The sequence below is a fragment of the Castanea sativa genome, chromosome 12 (genome assembly GCF_040712315.1).
Source record: "Castanea sativa cultivar Marrone di Chiusa Pesio chromosome 12, ASM4071231v1".
Taxonomy (NCBI): domain Eukaryota; kingdom Viridiplantae; phylum Streptophyta; class Magnoliopsida; order Fagales; family Fagaceae; genus Castanea; species Castanea sativa.
This window is the reverse complement of record NC_134024.1, coordinates 2,176,505-2,193,105: the sequence shown is the minus strand read 5'-3', so window position 1 is coordinate 2,193,105 and position 16,601 is coordinate 2,176,505. Positions and strand designations below refer to the sequence as shown.

General features: G+C 34.8%; 2 protein-coding genes across 6 annotated transcripts; one reads left to right on the top strand and one right to left on the bottom strand.

Moving 5' to 3' along the window:
- Nucleotides 1-6,696: 6,696 nt before the first annotated feature.
- Nucleotides 6,697-8,451, top strand: LOC142619172 (uncharacterized). Its single transcript, XM_075792249.1, has 2 exons — nt 6,697-7,054; nt 8,224-8,451. The coding sequence occupies exons 1-2, from the start codon at nt 6,699-6,701 to the stop codon at nt 8,375-8,377; spliced, it is 510 nt and encodes a 169-aa protein (XP_075648364.1). The 5' UTR covers nt 6,697-6,698; the 3' UTR covers nt 8,378-8,451.
- Nucleotides 8,452-9,592: 1,141 nt separating this feature from the next.
- LOC142618717 (uncharacterized) lies at nt 9,593-14,888 on the bottom strand. 5 transcript variants are annotated; one of them, XR_012841333.1, is made up of 3 exons: nt 13,080-14,888; nt 10,729-10,838; nt 9,593-9,918 (listed from the first exon to the last, which is right to left on the bottom strand). XR_012841333.1 is itself a non-coding variant. In XM_075791707.1 (2 exons), exon 1 carries the CDS (start codon nt 14,759-14,761, stop codon nt 13,142-13,144), a length of 1,620 nt encoding a protein of 539 aa, XP_075647822.1. In that variant the 5' UTR covers nt 14,762-14,888; the 3' UTR covers nt 9,593-9,918; nt 13,137-13,141. The 5 variants fall into 5 exon arrangements, 2 of the variants coding, with proteins under 2 accessions (XP_075647822.1, XP_075647823.1); XR_012841334.1 differs by having other exon boundaries at nt 13,137-14,888; XR_012841335.1 differs by having other exon boundaries at nt 14,730-14,888.
- Between the last annotated feature and the right edge of the window lie 1,713 nt (nt 14,889-16,601).

The window sequence follows — 16,601 nt, the reverse complement described above, 5'->3', positions numbered from 1 at the left end:
AAGTAAGTCACAGCCTTGGAACTGCAGACACAGAAATGTCAGATCCCACAACAGCTGAAAACCCGAAAGGATGGGACTACAGAGAAAAAGGTAAACGAGACTCGAGAAAAGGAACCGAACCAGATGAAAGAGCTAAGGAAACTAGTAAAGAGTTGGTCAAGGATTTGTTCAAAAAGACTGATGAAGCCTTTTCAAGTGTGGGCCAAGTTCAAAAGCCCAGTGAAGATACACAGGAAGTTACCAGCCCACTTAAATGTAAGTTAAAAGCTGAAGATGGCAAGAAGAGTAAGATACCCCAAATGGGCTTAGGAGAAGAAAAGAAAGCTCAGGGTAGAGGAAAGTTGAAACAAGTAGCCAGGGAAAAAGGTAAGGCCCGAACTCTTAACACTTTTGTCCAACCCACTTTAGTAGGCACAAAAAGAGGAGACAGACCTGAGAGTCTCAAAAATGAGAATGAGAGGCCTCCAAAGCGAGTATGTGAGATGCACGACTCTGGTGATCACCAAATGGATATTATATCGGCGGTGGCTGCGGTGCAGCACCACCGGGAGCAATGAGGGCCTTAAGTTGAAACTGCCGGGGGCTTGGGAACCCCCGGACAGTTAATGCGTTGTGAGAAATAAACCAGCGTTGGGATCCCGATGTAGTCTTCTTAATGGAGACAAAGTTACACAAAAAAGGTATGGAACGTGCAAAAGAGAAAGTTGGTTTTAGGTTCGATTTAATAGCTCCTAAGTCTGAGAATTGTGGAGGATTGGCAATGCTATAGAAAAAAGAGTTCAAGCTAGAGATTATGGGATATACTGGAAATATTATTGATGCAATAATCATTGATGAGTTAACTAAGCTCAAGTGGAGAATTACGGGCTTTTATGGGCAGTTTGAAACGCATAGAAGGAAGGAATCGTGGGATCAATTAAAAGCTCTGAACATAAAGTTTAACCATCCATGGTTATGCCTAGGGGATTTTAACGAGATACTATCTGTGGATGAAAAACTGGGAGGTGTTTGAAGAGCCCAAAAACAAATGGATGGGTTTAGGTCAACAGTTAATACTTGTGAGTTCAAAGATTTGAGTTATACCAGCCCTTGATTCACATGGTGTAATATGCAAGAAGGGGAAGACAGAGTGTATCTATGGTTAGATAGAGCTTTTGCCATGCAAAACTGGATTGATAATTACAGAGATGTTAGAGTTCAACATATAGTGGATTCAACCTCTGATCATTTCGCGTTGTTAATTTCGGGTTCCTTTGCTCCCTAACCACCGAGAAAGCACCAATTCCATTTTGAGGCAATGTGGACAAAAAAGAAAGAATGCAGGAATATTATTAAAGCGGTATGGAGGGACAACATAAGCCAAAATACCCCTAGTGGTGTGGCGGCAAGACTTAGTCAGTGTGCAGCAGAGCTTAATCAGTGGAATGTTGCAACCTTTGGCAGAGTACCAAGGCAAATCCGAGCCAAAAGGAAGGCTCTCAGTGATATGGTAGCAACTGATAGAGGAGGAAGAATGGAAGGAGAAATTAATAAGTTAAGGAAAGAGATAAATGACCTCTTGGATAGTGAAGAAATAATGTGGAAGAAATAATGTGGCAATAAAGGGCTAAAGTTCAATGGCTTGGGTTGGGAGATAAAAACACAAAGTATTTCCACTTCAAGGCATCAGAAAGGAAAAAGAAGAATACAATCCTTGGCTTAATGGATGAAGAAGGCAATTGGTGTTTTTCCAAGGAGAGCATTGCAGGCACTGCTGTATCATATTTTGAGAATCTTTATACCACTTCCTATCCCAGTAGAATAGCAGAAGTCATGGCCACAATACCTACAAGGGTCACAAGTGAGATGAACCAGAGCCTTATCAGAGAATTCACAATAGGGGAGGTTGAGGTGGCCCTCAAACAAATGCACCTTACAAAGGCTCTGGGACCAGATGGTATGTTAGCTATTTTCTATCAACAATATTGGAATATTGTGGGTAATGATGTTACAAGTATGATTTTGAATGTTTTAAACTCTAACATATCCATGGCTGAGATTAATAGGACTCATATAACATTAATCCCAAAAATAAAAAATCCCACCAAAATGATAGAATTCAGACCTATAAGTCTTAGTAATGTCATCTATAAGCTCATATCTAAGGTCCTAGCTAACCGACTCAAAACCATCCTCCCTCAGATCATCACTGAAAACCAAAGTGCTTTCCTCTCTGAGCGGCTTATCACTGATAACGTGCTAGTCGCCTTTGAGCTTATGCACTATTTGGACCACAAAAAAGAAGGGAAAGAGTGTTTCATGGCTGTCAAGCTCGATATGAGCAAAGCATATGATAGAGTCGAGTGGGGTTTCATTGAGAAAGTAATGGAACAATTAGGATTTCATGAAAGATGGGTCAGCCTCATAATGCACTGCATCACAACTGTAACTTACTTTGCCCTGATGAATGGGGTAGCCCACGGCTACATTATTCCATCCAAGGGGCTCCGGAAAGGAGACCCATTGTCATCTTATTTATTCCTTCTCTATGCAGATGGGTTCTCATCTCTTATATGATGCAGCCAGAAATAATATGCTTAGTGGTGTCACCATAAAAAGAGGTTGCCCATTGGTTACCCATCTTTTCTTTGCCGACAATAGTCTACTTTTTTGCAAAGCAAGTACACAAGAGTGTCAGAAGCTAATGGCCATCCTCAACCTCTATGAAGAAGCCTCTGGACAAAAAATTAATACAGATAAGTCCTCGGTGTTCTTTAGCCATCACTCTCCATTTGAGCTTATAAATGAGGTTCTATAAGTTGTTGGGCCGATGCAAGATTCAAGACATAATAAGTATCTTAGGCTGCCCTCCATTGGTAAATCCAAAACAGCAGTGTTTGCAGATGTGAAGGAGAGAATTACTAAGAAATTGTCCGGCTAGAAAGAAAAATTGCTCTCCATGGGGGGAAGAGAAGTTCTCATAAAGGCCGTAGCTTAAGCCATACCCACCTACACCATGAGTTGTTTCCTACTTCCTAAGAGTCTATGTGACGATATTGAGGGTATGATGAAAAGGTTTTGGTGGGGGCAAAGAGATCAAGAGTCAAAGATTGCATGGGTTAGTTGGAAGAAGCTTTGCAAGTCTAAATTAGAAGGAGGTATGGGTTTTAGGAACCTTCAAGCTTTCAACCTCGCAATGCTAGCTAAACAAGGTTGGAGACTGCTCACTAACCCTCAGTCCCTAATAGCACGGATTTACAAAGCAAGATACTACCCTCATGGTGATGTGCTCAATTCAAAGCTCGGCTCCAATCCCTCGTATGCTTGGCGTAGCATCTTTCAAGCTTTGGAAGTAATGAGGAAAGGCACCCATTGGAGAGTGGGAAATGGGCAGTTAATTCATATTTGGGAAGACAAATGGCTTCCCAACCCCTCAACATACAAGGTGATAACTCCCCCTAGGCCCATTAATGATTTTCCTATGGTCTCGGCACTGATAGACTCTAATACTAAAAGATGGAAATCTGATGTTATTAGATCTCTATTCGTCCCCTTTGAGGCAGAGTCAATCCTAAATATTCCATTGAGTTATAATCTGCCAGAAGATATGCTTATATGGATTGGTAATAGGAAAGGGGAGTTCACTGTTAAGAGCGCCTATTATATTGCCCTCAAGCTGATGGAGGCCGAGGATTGTGGAGAATGTTCATTTGGGGACTCGAGAACTCCTTTGTGGAGGAAAATGTGGCACTTAAAGATTCCAGCAAAAATTAGAATCTTTGCGTGGCGAGCATGTATGAATGGTCTCCCTACCAAGCTGAATCTCAATAAAAGAGGGGTAAACATTAATCCCATGTGCCCAATCTGCGAGAAAGAAGCAGAATCTTTCACCCATGTATTCCTTCAATGTGATCTAGCTAAACAAGTCTGGGGCAAGTGGGTTGGGTGTCCTTTAAACTTGACTGCAAACCAGCTGGACTTTACTGATATAGCATTGCAAATTCTGCATAATGGGGCTGCAACTGATCTTGAAAGGTTCTTTGTAACTTCTTGGGCGATTTGGTACAACCGGAATCAAAAGGTCTTTGAGGATGTTTGCCATTCCCCTGATCAGGTTTGGTGTTCTGCTATCTCCATCAGTTCGGACTTTAGAGAAGCTGCTGCACTCTGTGGTAATTCCCAAAGTGATGAAGCTAGCAGATGGGAAGCTCCCCCCGTGGGTGTGTACAAGGTTAATGTGGACGGTGCTGCATCAGGAGATGGGCGTTCCTCTGGTATTGGAGTAGTGATAAGGAACAGCATGGGAGAGCCTATCGCAGCTCTCTGTAAGCCCCTTCCAAGACAATTCTCAAGCCTAGAAACAGAAATCTTTGCTGTGGAACATGGAATTTTGCTTGCTAAGGAAATGGAGCTCTCTAATGTAATCTTAGAATCAGATGCCCTCACAGTGGTCCAAGACATTCTGTCAAAGGAATTCAATGGCAGCTTAGGCCATTTATATCAAGGCATTTGCTCTCTTCTTGAATCTTTTTGTAGCTGGAAAATCTGTCACTTGAAAATGGATTACAACAATGTAGCAATGTAGCTCACATTCTTGCTCAGTTTGCGAAATGTAATGGTTTGGATCAGGTCTGGAAAAGATGCAGCCCTCCAATGGTTCAGCATCTTATCCAACTTGACCGTTCCTAGTGATTGTATATCTGGATGTTTTGTTGTACTCCTTTTCAGTTGAATGAAGTTTCATTTCTTATCAAAAAAAAAAAAAACTTCAAATGTCATATATTGTTTTCAAACTTCAAAAAACCTATGATTTGCAATGTAGTTTTGCCTACATTAGGCCGCATTATCTATAGGGCTCATTGTTGATAGTATATGTTATTTATTATATGGATAAGTGGGAATCGATGATTTGAAGTTTGAAACCAATGGTAATTATTTTTTTAGAATATTGCTACCACATGTGGTACATATGCTTGTTTATTTTAATGAAAATAAATATATAAAGTTATGAGACTTTGTATTTTTTGCTTAGGCTTATAAGAATTTTCTTTGTTATGATTTTTTTTGGTAATAAATATCATATCATTTCAAAATTCGTCAAATATATGTTATTTGCTGCATGTTGATTGTTTTTATCATCAGACCAAGATATTAATTGGTTTTTTATGTTGGCAAGAATTAGACCCAAATTTCTTATAGGATGACAAAAACTTTATCAGTTGATCAGATAACTAACACTTACTCGTTGTTATGATTTAAATAAAGTAGATAAGGTCTGTCATATGACATGCACAATGAAATTTTTTTGGAAAATTGTATCAAAATCCGAATGAGCAATAGACATGCTATATTTAATTGAGAACATTGTAAAAGAATATAGAAGTGCTCAGCATTAGCCAGTAGTAACATATCTATTTTGATAATTTGATAGTTACAATAGAAGATGGGGATTTAAATTTAAAATGTCATAGACACATCAGAATATGCCAACCAATTGAATTACAATGCTCTTGCGTTGCCAATATTATGGATAATGACAATAAGCTAAAAGTGTTTATTATGGATAATGATACTAATGTGAGAAGTGCAAAGAAATATTTTTTTAATTTAGTTGATTGTATTTTTATTGGTCAAATGAATTTTTGTCACTCCTTTTTTAGAATTTCTGCTCTTAATTCTTATGTGCTCAATAAAGTTTGATTTTTCTTCTCTCTCCTTTTATATATTTATTTATTTTTAATATCATTACTGTACTAATGATTTTCTTGGTTCCAATAAATATAAATGGATAGGAGCAATTTATTTTCTTTAGATGTATAACTTGGATTGTTGAGTTGCATGTCCTACCAATTACTAGAAATGTAATATGTCCATTTCATATTTGATCACTCTTGTGACCCAAAAGAATTGGATAGTATTTGACCAATAAGGCATCTATAAATTTTAGTTTTATACTTTTATTGCATTTTTGCTTATAGGTATCATCGTGGATTAGATAATTGAATCCTATATGTATACCACAAGATCGGTGAATGAGAGGCGGTATTTTTTGTCTCTTTTCGATGAAAGAGACTATTTTTCTACACCAAAAGAACATGGTTTACAGCATTGAACAACTTGCAATTAATATAAGTGTAAAATTGGTCACGATGAAAGTTCAAGGAGTGTTTCTATCATTCATCGTATAAATCCATTAAGACCAACAACTAGATAAAATTCTTAGCTAATAGAATAATTATAATAATTATTAATAGAAATTTATTATAATTTTATTTATATATGGAATGATGTGTATCAAGCAAACACAATCAAACAATAGTATATTCAACCATATATAGAAAGTACATGTACTAAAAATTCTAATAATTAATCGAAGTTTTAAACTCTCTAAAAAATATATATTGTCAAACGCCTTTAATTTTATAATATTATTTAGATTTTTTTTAATAAAAAAATAATATTATAGATTATAGATTTATCCTAATTTTACTCATAAGATGGATTTATTAGGAAGACCATCTTGGTAAAACAATTTAAAATTAAAAATTAAAAAGAATTCATCATGAGCCACGCCACTGATCTTGGCTCTTGTAGATTTTGATTATATAAGCTTGTGCATATGTTTATCAAAAAATAAAGCTTGTGTATATAATCTCTCTTTCCAAGAAAACCCTGATTTCTCTTCAACCCTAATATTCTCTCCAGCCTTAACCATAACCATGAATCCTTTTGATGAAAACAAGCCTTATTGTCACTTAAATCAGCTAAATGCGCCTATGTTTTATGTGCCCAAAAACGAAGCCGCAAAAAACCCAGACCCTTTAACCCTACCTGAAGATACAGAAATCTTGGAAGCCACGGAAGCTTTGGAGGTACCTGTGGAACCAGAGTTTGAGTTGTTGGCTGCCATGGATTCAAAGTCTGACAAGTACTTTTGTGGGGATTCAATGTCTGACTTGGAAAGTTATTGTGCCCCCAAAAAAGATGATATCATAGTGCCTCAAAATCCCAACATGAGTGGTGTTTGTGACATGTGCTTGAATAGGCTGCCTGAGAAAGGATACTGTAATTATGGGTAAGGGCTTAATCAAAGAGAAAATTGCAATTTTCTCTCTAATTTGAAATGAGACACTCACATTTATCAAAATTCAAACTATTTACATTGACTTTCCTCCTGTCGGAGGACTAAAATAGCTTTAAAAATCTTGAATTTTTTATTTTACCCTTCACTTAAAATGTGTTCTTATCTTTGAAATTCGGATTTTTCTTGTTAAAGAGATGAGGGGGTGTAATAATAGAAAACATAAAGAAGATCAGTGCGATTTTCCCTTATAAACGAAACATATTGATTATCAAGGTTGAGTAGGAAAAAAAAAGGGAACTTCTTGTCAAGAATGATGGATTTAGAGATATTTCAATATAATGCTATAATCAATTGTTTAATTATTTGATCTTCTCTTGTTCAATTCGTCAAATATTTTAGTCAGTCTATCCATTCTTAAATTTTTATTAGGCATTATATGTATTCAAGTAGTTATTATGACTGATCAAGTAGAATAACTTTATTGTTATGTTTTCATAAATATTTCCAGCATTTATCTTTCCTCATTCTTTCTCTCATGAACGCCAGTAATTTGCTATGTTAAAGATGTTATTCCTCATTGTGTTTCTTCTTTTTCCATTATATTAATCACTATCTATATCTGTGTGATGGGATTTGATGTTGTTTTATTAATATTTGACCAAAAAGTATAGAAGACATGAAAAAAGCCTCGCTAAGAAAAAGAAAATTGGAAATATAACTGGTAATTATGTTCTAAAAAAAAACCTTGGAACTTTCATTAGCTAGAGCTGATAATATTGACTTTGACACTTGGATTGATTAATTAATCTACAACACAAGATAAACTTATTTACCACGTCTTTAAGGCGAACTTAGGGTAACTTTATTCAGGGTAACTTCCTCTAACTTCGATTTTATCTATAATTTTCTTGTTTTTTTTTTTGCTTGAGAATAGTACAGGTCATAATTATATGTCCAATTAAGATTTATTATATACAATTCTATCAATAATTTTTCATGCATTAGTTGATAAATGAAGTCATGTGTATGCATGTGTATATATACATCATCTTATTCCTCCTTGAGTGAAAGTCATTAATAATCATATATCTGATACTTTTAGATTAGCAAAAATATATCATATGTGTACTTGACACTGAAACTTGATTATGTAAATGCAGTTTTGATAATCAAACATTTTGTGGCATTGAGTGCTGTGACAAACAGATTGTCGTTGACAGGATGATATCAACAGAAGCCAATTTAGCCAAGCTAGATCTTCGTGACGAGCCAAAACAAGTGAAGTTGTTTGGTGTTTGTTTAAAACACCCATAGATTGTCAGTGCCCTAAGATTTGCTGTGCAGTTTTGCCTACACTTGGCATTATCTTCATGGCTCATTGTTGATAGTATATATTGTTTATAAGTGGAAGACAATGATTTGAACTTTGTAGTAGTTTAGTAGAATATAGTTACAATTTGAGTACATATGCAGCTTTTTTTCTTTTAATGAAAATTAAATATATAAACTTATGAGACTTTGTAACTTTTGGTTCATTCTATAAGAATTTTATTTGCTATGATTTATTTATTTTTAGTAAATGTTATAGTATTTCAAACCTATGACGTCCACTTTATGATAATCATTTGAAACTCGCTCTTTATTTTGATTAAATATAATAAATTAGGTATCTCACATGACATACACAATAAGAGTTGTCAAAAATTGTATTAAATTCCGTATGACTATAAGATATGCTATATTTAATTGGGAACATGTTTGGGCAGTTCAAGCATTCCAACCCTGTAAAGCATTCCAAGAAGTCGAATATGCTCCCACAATATATACTTTCAGCCATTTCCTTTATATATATAAACTTCAATATATATAATTCAAACAGAAATAGGGGCACTACAGTCAACCTCACAAATTGTCCTTAAGACATCTAAAAGACTAAGTTTATAAAAACAGAAGGACTAAGAAGATGAAAGGGAGAGCTTTGCAGCAGCATGAGCTGCCGAATTACAATCTCTCCTAACCCAACTGAAATTACAATTAAAGAAAACTCTCTGAGACTAAGGATATTAATGACCCATTGCTGATACTTGTTCAAACAAAAATCTGATATCTTTGCCTTTTGACCTGTGAGAAAATAGAAGCTCCAGAAGACCATCTTCCACAGCTCTCTGTGACAACTCATTTCTAATCCTAATGGCATTAGTTATTAATTAAAGAAGGTAAAGCATTCCTTGTGCGCAGAACTCTCACAAATATATCAGAGTCTTAAGCATAGTGTTGTAATTTGATCTATAAGACAAGAAGACCATAACTTCAATGTCTTGGTATAATATGAACCATCTCATTGTTGAAAGAACAGATTAAAAATAGCAAGAAAAATCTTATATTGAAATGCAAAACTTGTTTGTGAATCTTCCCAATGCATGAATCCATGTTCACTAATCATAATTCAAACATAGAAAAGCAAGTCTAAATCGTCAATAAGCCAAACACGAGATTCAATTAAATTCCCATGATAAAGAACAACTGAGATTTATGCACACATCAATCGCATGTTCAATAGAAAGTTCTACCAAAAATAAGGAGCAGATTCTTACAATTTGTAAAAATCAAAAATTTCCAATGCTTTTCCTATTTTCCTTAATCTTCTTGGTAGCCAAATTTTGCATAAAGATATATACAAATTAATGTGAAGAGAAATTAGGGTGCCAATATTAAGTTTTACGAAACAAAAGAAAAGTGAGCACATTCTTAGCATCTATATCTAATGTAAAATTCCCATTGAGATCCCAAACTATCAACCTTCCATCATCAGTAGACAATGCCAACAGAGTTTCATGATCAGGATCCCATTCTCCCTGTAAGAAAAAATCCTTATTGAGGCATTTCAAACAATCTGGTTTTAACGAATTTATCTTAAAGAGAAATGATAAAGAGCACGACTTAGTATGGGAGATATCACAGGAAATTGCAATTAAGCATTAGAGGGAGCAGGATAGCCAGAATTTAAAAATAAAAAATAAATTAAAAAAATGCCTGCCTTTTTGTGCCTGTCAGATATATATGAAACAGCTAAAACAATACAGAATATTAGAAGAGAAGATGGGGAAAAAAAAAGAAACAACATATGAATCAGAATCCAAAATAGCTCAACTAATTTAAAAAGTGACTTTTTTTTATGACAAGGAACCTCTTCAAGGCGGGCCACTTCGTGTACCCAATCCTGTTGAGTAAACCCCAGATACACCACCTTGCCCACAAGAATTGTGTATCAGGAAATTTAAAAAATGACTATATTCTATATATGTTAAAAAATCCTTCAACAGCAACAATTTAAACTTATGCACTTTATGTAAACCCAAAACATACAGACAAATTAACAAATTAACATAGAGCTGAGACTAGCAAGCAACACTTAGCATTCTATAAGGGGGATGGACTTGATTGTATCTACAAATTCACAATGCAATGAGTCAATCATTGCTTTAATAACGATTGTGAAAAATTGATTGACAAAGGGAATTTACTTGTACAAAGTTGCAGCTTGGTGTAAAGCATTAGAATTTAGTTATTGAAAATAGACTAACTTGCTAGGCCTAAGCACCAACGGAATTTTACACATTATATATTCAAAACATACGAATACCTAAGTACACTTCTATTATTACCTTTATTGGCAAGGTTTAATGCAACTTTACCATTGCTTATGCTTCAACAATTCCCTTAGCCTCCATCACCATTCTCCCCTTGGCCTAATTGATTAGGTTAAGGATATGAACTGAGCACAAAACAACAACCAAGTACTCTTTAGTAGCAGGGCTTTTGCAGTTTTGTTTAATAACAAATTACTTAGTTATAAACCATATAGCAGATTTGTGGATTCTAGAATACACATGGAAGTAGGATATTTCTGGTATAAGGAAGAACTTTGATTCAAAAACCTTGGCAAATGAGAACTAATACTCAAGAAACACCCATAGCTGTAAAATGAATATTAAAACCTGGAAGTGACTTTTAATTTGAAAGATGGTTAATTCCAGGGTGTCCATTAGCCATAGGATCTCCAAATTGCTAGAAATGCTACCTTTGAAGCAATATAATGATCTTAAGGGGAAAAAAAGCATTGCATAAGAAACACATGAATTATATGGTTCAACTTTTGGGCAACACTCATGAGTCACAGATGGCAAGAATTATTTGACAATGATAAGATAAGGATAATTCAATGTCTGTCCTCTACCCCTCTTAAACTTTCACTTCTGTCATACTCAAATTTGGATTCTCACAGATGTAATACTAGTTCTGAGAAACAATACCCTTTTCCATACTACATTGGTTACAAAAGGTGTCTAGTATATTTAAGTTGGATGATGCTGTCTGTCCTCTCCCCCTCTTAAACTGTCACTTCTGTTATACTCAAATTTGGATTCTCACAGATGTAATACTAGTTCGGAGAAACAATACCCTTTTCCATACTACATTGGTTACAAAAGGTGTCTAGTATATTTAAGTTGGACGATGCTGTCTAGTGTCTACTCCACCATGCAAAAGGCCTGGACAAACATTCAGGCTTATACAAACAAGTCAAGCTGAATTCCATGCAGCCTGGCAACCAATGTACAAGAACAGAAGGTCCCAGTAGGGCCAGTACCAAAAAATGTCGCAGCAGGAGATATCCCAGCAGACTGGTAAATCCTTCTACCAATTGATGGGAACAATAGAGGTGGAATAGCATATATGGCAAAAGATAGAGATGGAAGCTTAATGTTCAAAGGATGCCACACCAAATGGGTACAAATCCACCAGCATATAAGATAGATAGCTGCAAGAGAAGCCATTCACTAAGCATGGACCAGAGGAATCCAAACAAGACAGTGCTGACTCAATGCAAACACAAATTGGCTGCACCAGAAAAGATGAGAACAGCACCTTGCTTCTGCTCAGTTCTACTGGAAGACATGGACACATGGAGGAATTAGGGTTTTTCTTTTGGCTGTAGGATTATAAACGATGGCATACTGGCAGTGGTTTCCAGCTGGGCTGCCAAAGCCTCAGCCTTTTTTGTAATCACTTAGAGCCCAGTGTTTAAATTATTTTCCTATTGTGGTATTAAAAAAAACTGTGTACCCCCCCCCCCCCCCCCAAAAAAAAAAAAAATTCTGAGTTTCATGCTTCAGCCTACTCTCAGAACCCTACCTTGCTCTCCTCAATAGTTGCTGCCCTGTCATGCAGAAACCTTGACAAGAATTAATAACAAATACCTGTGAATATTTTTCTTTTTACAGTCAGATGATAGTTTCATCAATTGAACTAGTTTTATAATGCTCACCCAGGATTTCAGGGATACACCATGAGCAGGAGCCCAGAGTCCAAGTAACTAAGAGAAATCCATTAGACAAACACATACATAAGTGCAAGGACATGAACACTATTAGCAGCTTGTTTATGTCTCCAATTCTGAAAGAAATGCAGCAAAATTCATAATCTTATGACATAAGAAGTAAACATCTTCTTAAAATGATAAATTCAGTGAGCAAATTGCATTAATTTAATCATGAAGTTCTGCCCCTTGTCTTTTCTAGTTGATCGTGAAGGTGTGGCATAATAATATCACTAAGAATATCTCACTCAGTTGTGGTGTTTCTAAAGATTGGTAGTAGAATCAATGATATTAAAATTTTAACAAAAGGCATCAAATTTGAAATAAATAGCAACAATAAATGAGCAAGCTCCAGGTCTCATAATATCAATCACTTGTAATAGTAATTGAGAAGTCAATTAACAGTATGGTTGAACAACATAGTGTTCTGAAGGTAGAACTTGCCGCTACAATATCTATGCAGAAACATATTGATAATTTGTCTTTTTTTCAGTTTGTGTAGGTGTCCTGAAAATAAAATCATTTAACTCAAAAGAACAGTATATAGTTATCACCAAAAATGAAACCTCAAGCTCAATATAACTCAATTAAAAAAATTGAAGCTTGTGAAACAAACTTAGAGGAGAAGAACATCATTACTGTTCAGTTAAAGTGAGAAATAAAATCCACTGGAAATGCTCTAATGTGTTAGCTTACAAAACTCATCCAGTTTCTGAACTTGGCTGTAAACGCAAACTAGAGAAGCTGCTCTTTAAGTCTCTGGCCAAGTCTTCCCTGCCTGCATTATTTAGATGACGCAAAACCCTCATATACACCGCAAAGTTTGGTCTGAGACCCTTTTTAATCATTTCCAAAAGAATATTTCGTGCAATGACCACATTTCCTTTCTTCTGATGAAGGCTTGCAAGCAAGCTGTAATTTAGATTGCTTGAGAACCTATGCTTATCACTTGAATCAACCACATAATTATATGCTTCCTCATATTTCAGTAAACTGAAATAACCCTTGATAAAAGCAGCATGTGTGCTATGACGAGGTTCAACACCATTTGACACCATCCTGTCAAGAAACTGGGAAGCAAGATCGGGCTTTCCAAGTCTAAATGAGTAACAAATAAATATCTCAAAGGTTAATGCATCAGGAAGCCAATCCCTTTCTTGTATTTCTTCCAGTACCTGACTAGCTTCAACAGTTTTATCATTCTTGCATAAACTACTAAGTAAATAATTGTAACCATTGACAATTCGATCACAACAACCCCTTAGCCTCATCTCATCAAGCACTTCTCTAGCTCCTTCAAAATCGCATCTTCGACACTTCTCCCTAACCAAAACATTGTAATAAACTGCCTTCCTCTCTGTTATTTCCATCACAAATTCTGCCATTTCAAAGGAACCCAAAGAGACTAACATCTCAATCAATGAGTAAATCCCAGAGTTCAGACATGACCCCCCAACTTCCTTCAACACCTCTACCACTCTTCTTACGGAGTGCATAATTGAATCCTTGTTTGAAACCAAAACAGGTAAGAACCCAAATGCCTTCTTGTTGAGACAAATATTTCTTTTCCTTAACTCATTCAGAATACAAAGCATGGCCTTGTGGTCATCTAACCAACCACAATTATCAATAACCATACTACAAATATCGGAATTGCAGTAAAGATCCGGCCTTGAACCTCTAATCCAATTAAAGAAACGCAATGCGGACACTCTTTCGAAATTCAAAACCCAAAAAACCTCAGTAATTGAATCAATAGATAAACTTACATTCATAGAATCCAACTTAGACTCCAAATCATTTTCATCCCTCATAACCAAGCCAATAATTTCCGAAACTTGCTTTCGAGTCGGTTTTGGCCTAATCCCATCAACACCCATTTTTCCAAATTTAACATTTTTAATAGAATTCATCTCACTCAACCCAGCTGAACCTGATGACACATCCTTAGAAGACACCGAAAACCAACGAATGCATCTATTAACACACGGTTTAACCAAACCTAAATTCAAAAATTGATGTCTATACTCATTATTGTTACAACTATAGAATTGTAAATTTTGTGAAGATTGAGGAATTGGGCAGGTTATAGCGGAAAATAAGGACGACCCAGATGAGGAAATGAGTGGATATAGAGAACTGGAAGTGGGTTTTGTGTGAAAATGAAAATGATTGGAAATGAAGAAAATTTCTGAAGAGGAATTGGGTGAGACGAGGGTTTTAGGAGAGAGAAATGGGTGTGGGGAGTGAGAGAAGAGAGAGTAAACAGAGCAAGAGTTTGAGAAGTACCTGAGCTTCTTGTAAAGGCTTGGGATATCCATGGTGGATTCTACGGTCTCAGAGTCAGAGCACACATTACTGACTGAGCTCACACACAGAACAAAGGCTAGCTGAGCGGCGAGAGTTCAAGCTGAGAGAGAAAAGTTTTGACATTTTTTTTTTTTTTTTCGGTTGGGCTAGTGGAACTTTCTATATGGGCTGTATGGACAAATGGGGTTGGAATTGTAGTACATTTCATGGGCTTCTTCACAATAAAATGGTGTGCGCAAGTGAAGCCATGGTGCTCTTTGGAAAAGTTTAAATTATGGATTATGGTTTGGTAGAGAATTAAAGCAGTCTTGGAGGATATTTTGTTCTAGCCAAATTTTTTGATAATGTATCGTTTTTTTTTGGGTAAGTATGTCCAAAACTTTTCAAAATTGGCTACCTTTTAGCTGAATGAGCTATTCTTTTAAATTGGAGTGGACCAGCTCCTATCTTTAACTTGACATTATTGTTAGTTAAGGCTTTAAATAGAGATGGTAACAGACCATTTTTTAATTTTATATGTTTTTTTTTCTTATTATAAATAAAGTATTTATTCAGTAAAAAAAACTATAAATAATTTAATAGTTATAAACTTATAATCTAATAATAAAAAACATTTGATAGTTATACTAGAGGAGAGGAGCAAAGATTTGAACTCATTGGTGACTCTACTTATATAAATAATTATTTTAAATTAATATGTTCTGGGACCACCTTGACTTGAAAAATATTGTGTGTGTATGTGTGTATATATATATATATATACACACACACATTTAAAAAAACACATTATTTACTAAATTAATCTATTTTGACCCCCTAATAAAAATGTTGAACATTTTTACTTGAGACTCATAAGAATTTAAATTCAATAAATATAAGAGTAATGATACATTCACAATATTTTCACAATAAATCTTATATGGTAAGCTATTACTAATTCTAATTCGGGTTCGATATTGACATGTTTTACCCACCAATAATAGGCTAACAATTTTTTTGCATAAGATTTATTATTAAATTATTGTGGTCACTTTATTATTCTCATATTAGTATTTTCAATTTGCACATTATCTTTTATTAGTCTATTTTTTTCTTATTCTCTTTGTTGATACAAAAATTTGTAATATTTCATGTATTTGCATGTTTTTTTAGTGATGTTGATATATTCAAGTTGTCTCTTTATTAAATTTTGTTACTGACCACCCTAAAAAAAATTTATAAAGCCGCCACTATTTGAACTTGTCTTTATTTGTTATTTGTGTTAGAATTGTGTGATTAAATAATTAAATTTACCCTATCTCAATAATTTAAGTTTTTGAGACAATCAATAATTTAGCAATTTATACTATAAAATTCTTGATAAAATATTTTCTTTTCTTAATACGATCATTTTATTGATCGTGTTTGTTTTATAATAGAAGTGACCATGTGCTTGTTGAGCATTATTGTAAAAGTTAAAAAACAAAAAACAAAGACATGATTGTAAGAAGAAAATTTTGCAAAATTTTAATTGAAAAAAAAAAAAAACTCTAACTTTTTTTTTATAATGGACATTAAAATACGTTTTTTTTTTTTTTTTTCTTATTGCACTCCTGAAAATTCCAAATGTTAACTTTAAAATTCTTAAAACATCTTTTTGTTATAATGCCTAAAACACACCAAATTTTTCATTCAATCATATAAAACAATTCATTATCCATCTTCTTTTCTTTTTTTTTATGAACATTTAATTGCCATGAGTGCAACGAGTTTAGCAAAGCTCCGAATTGGTGAAGCCATTTTTTGGTAATATCAATCACTAAAAAAAGGCTAGAAGCCAAACAAAGAAACTATTCATTGACTCGAGACTAT

What these genes read in the sequence shown, in the direction of transcription:
- LOC142618717 (XM_075791707.1), bottom strand. Translation starts at nt 14,761, where the DNA reads ATGGATATCCCAAGCCTTTACAAGAAGCTCAGGTACTTCTCAAACTCT.
- LOC142619172 (XM_075792249.1), top strand. Translation starts at nt 6,699, where the DNA reads ATGAATCCTTTTGATGAAAACAAGCCTTATTGTCACTTAAATCAGCTA. An exon ending in AAAGGATACTGTAATTATGG is followed by an intron (nt 7,055 to 8,223) that starts GTAAGGGCTTAA and finishes ATGTAAATGCAG; the next exon opens with TTTTGATAATCAAACATTTT.